The 3,403-nt window shown below is 47.1% G+C and overlaps 1 protein-coding gene across 1 annotated transcript in view; it reads left to right on the top strand.

Moving 5' to 3' along the window:
• LOC111980148 (3',5'-cyclic-AMP phosphodiesterase 4D-like) overlaps positions 1–3,403 on the top strand; it is an 11,222-nt gene that overhangs the window by 4,982 nt on the left and 2,837 nt on the right. The window contains exons 2-7 of the mRNA XM_024010803.2: positions 434–532; positions 669–833; positions 988–1,087; positions 1,349–1,503; positions 1,650–1,772; positions 1,907–2,089. Coding sequence (XP_023866571.2) covers positions 434–532; positions 669–833; positions 988–1,087; positions 1,349–1,503; positions 1,650–1,772; positions 1,907–2,089 — 825 coding nt within the window. The remainder of the gene's footprint in view (positions 1–433; positions 533–668; positions 834–987; positions 1,088–1,348; positions 1,504–1,649; positions 1,773–1,906; positions 2,090–3,403) is intronic.

Below are 3,403 nucleotides of genomic sequence, written 5' to 3'. Positions count from 1 at the left end.
AATTTTGGTCATGTACTGTATTTACTTACTGGAAACAATTTGAATATCAAACTCACAAAAATTATGATTACACAATTACATGCATGTACTTTCTTCTTTAAATGAAATGTGCTAAATTGAGATGGCAGCCATTTAAAAAAAAAAAACAGGATGAGAAAGCACAAAGTCACACCCCCCACATGATATCATTGAATACCCCAGAATGTCCTCTCAGAGGTACAACAGGACTTAACAAAGTGGCATGTATGTCCTCAGAGATACGGCCCAAAAAATCAATCTCCATTAGAGTGGACAAAAATGAATTGATTTCATTTATTGATGGGTCTCTGAAGGGATTAAATGGAGTCATATGTCAAGTCAAATTCTGGGTATGTGTAAATTTACTTGGCAAATAAAGGTGATTCTGTTTCTGATTCTGATGTCTGTTGACCAGGAGCTGGATGACTTGAARAAGTGGGGCCTTAATATCTTTCGTCTGGCTGAGTTCTCCAATAATAGGCCTCTCAGCTGCATCATGTTCGCCATCTTCCAGGTGGGTGAAAAGCAGTGGTTTTATCCATTAGATTTTCAGTAAGAGTGGTCATATAGACTTAATGTAGACTTTGCTGTTCATATACGTGTATAGGATCCTGAGMGTTTGTGTGACACTGTGTTTTCCTTCCCTGTAGGAGAGGGATCTGTTGAAGACGTTTCGAATCCCTGTCGACACTTTTGTGACCTATGTTATGACCCTGGAGGACCACTACCATGCCAACGTGGCCTACCACAACAGCCTCCACGCCGCTGACGTCACACAGTCCACCCATGTCCTGCTGTCCACACCGGCTCTGGACGTAAGAACCAAATTTCACCACACACTGAGCCTATGTCTAACAACAGCTAACTTGAAGCACACAGCTGCACGCTAACTGCCATCGCACATTCATGTCCTGTAGGCTGTTCTAAAACGTGATTGGTTACACTGTGTTCTATCTCTCTCTCTGTCAGGCTGTGTTCACTGATCTGGAGATCCTGGCTGCGTTATTTGCTGCTGCCATCCATGATGTGGATCATCCTGGCGTGTCCAACCAGTTCCTCATCAACACCAGTGAGTCCTTACAATGGAGAAAGGAGGAGACAGGATGCTGTACTGCATTATAACTGCATTATAACTTAATAAAGCTCCCTGAACCACATCTCAGTTGAGCTTAGCTTACTAGTCAGTGTAGCACAGCTAATAACATAAAAAGAAAATGCCAGAGTCAGCACTGTAATGTGAAAARGGTACTAGTGGGGTGTGTCTACAGGTCCTCTGACCTAGTATGTGTTCTGTACTGACCCGCTGTGTTCTGTCTGTCCTCTCCCCCAGACTCGGAGCTGGCTCTGATGTACAACGATGAGTCAGTCCTGGAGAACCACCACCTAGCCGTGGGCTTCAAGCTGCTCCACGAGGACAACTGTGACATCTTCCAGAACCTCAGCAAGAGGCAGAGACAGAGCCTGCGCAAGCTCGTTATCGATATGGTGAGGCTCCTGCCACTCACACTCACCCACTAATGGGCTGCTCTGCTGGCTCAGTAAGGGGCGGGGCTTATAAGAGTTATTTAAATGTTATTTTCTGATGTTTTTTATGTTTTTGTTTGACCTCCTCCTTTAATTGACCTCTCAAGGTGTTGGCGACGGATATGTCCAAGCACATGAGTTTGCTGGCTGATCTGAAGACCATGGTGGAGACGAAGAAGGTGACCAGTTCAGGAGTGCTCCTGCTCGACCACTACACTGACCGCATCCAGGTGAGCTTTCCCCTCTGACCTCTAAACATATGCCCTGCAGAAAAAATGGTACTCCAAACTCAAATTGAAGCTGGAGAAAATTCACAACGCCTACCGTGCACTGGTGATACCTGACCTTATGTGTGTGTCTGCAGGTGCTGAGGAACATGGTGCACTGTGCGGACCTAAGTAACCCCACCAAGCCCCTGGTCGTGTACAGAGAGTGGACTGAGCGCATCATGGAGGAGTTCTTTAGACAGGGGGACAAGGAGAGGGAGAGAGGCATGGAGATCAGCCCTATGTGTGACAAACACACTGCTTCTGTGGAGAAGAGTCAGGTTAGGAAACATACACACAACACACATTTTGGGATCACTTTCAAAGTAATTCTAAAAGCTTAATGCTTATATATGCTTTCTTAATAATTATTGATGTTTATAAATGTCATCTCATGTTGCTTACACAAATTCCTTAGCCGTGTAATGTGCTTGTTATTAGTGTGATGTTCGTTAGTGTGTTTGATTCTCCTGGTGTTGTGTGCTGTAGGTGGGCTTCATCGACTACATCGTGCACCCTCTGTGGGAGACGTGGGGGGACCTGGTGCACCCTGACGCCCAGGACATCCTGGACACTCTGGAGGACAACAGGGACTGGTACCAGAGCACCATCCCCCAGAGCCCCATCTCCCCANTTATTTGCTGCTGCCATCCATGATGTGGATCATCCTGGCGTGTCCAACCAGTTCCTCATCAACACCAGTGAGTCCTTACAATGGAGATAGGAGGAGACAGGACGCTGTACAGTACACTGCATTATAACTGAATAAGGCTCCCTGAACCACATCTCAGTTGGGCTCAGCTCACTAGTCAGTGTAGCACAGCTGATAACGTAAAAAGAAAATGCCAGAGTCAGCACTGTAATGCTGACGGTACTAGTGGGGTGTGTCTACAGGTGCTCTGACCTAGTATGTGTTCTGTACTGACCTGGTGTGTTCTGTCTGTCCTCTCCCCCAGACTCGGAGCTGGCTCTGATGTACAACGATGAGTCAGTCCTGGAGAACCACCACCTGGCCGTGGGCTTCAAGCTGCTCCACGAGGACAACTGTGACATCTTCCAGAACCTCAGCAAGAGGCAGAGACAGAGCCTGCGCAAGCTCGTTATCGATATGGTGAGGCTCCTGCCCCTCACACTCACCCACTAATGGGCTGATCCGCTGGCTCAGTAAGGGGCGGGGCTTATAAGAGTTATTTAAATGTTATTTTCTGATGMTTTTTATGTTTTTGTTTGACCTCCTCCTTTAATTGACCTCTCAAGGTGTTGGCGACGGATATGTCCAAGCACATGAGTTTGCTGGCTGATCTGAAGACCATGGTGGAGACGAAGAAGGTGACCAGTTCAGGAGTGCTCCTGCTCGACCACTACAATGACCGCATCCAGGTGAGCTTTCCCCTCTGACCTCTAAACATATGCCCTGCAGAAAAAATGGTACTCCAAACTCAAATTGAAGCTGGAGAAAATTCACAACGCCTACCGTGCACTGGTGATACCTGACCTTATGTGTGTGTCTGCAGGTGCTGAGGAACATGGTGCACTGTGCGGACCTAAGTAACCCCACCAAGCCCCTGGTCGTGTACAGAGAGTGGACTGAGCGC

Source organism: Salvelinus sp. IW2-2015, linkage group LG20 (assembly GCF_002910315.2).
Source record: "Salvelinus sp. IW2-2015 linkage group LG20, ASM291031v2, whole genome shotgun sequence".
In the NCBI taxonomy this organism is placed as follows: domain Eukaryota; kingdom Metazoa; phylum Chordata; class Actinopteri; order Salmoniformes; family Salmonidae; genus Salvelinus; species Salvelinus sp. IW2-2015.
Note: the sequence above shows the minus strand (reverse complement) of the source record. Positions and strands in the feature narration are given on the sequence as shown.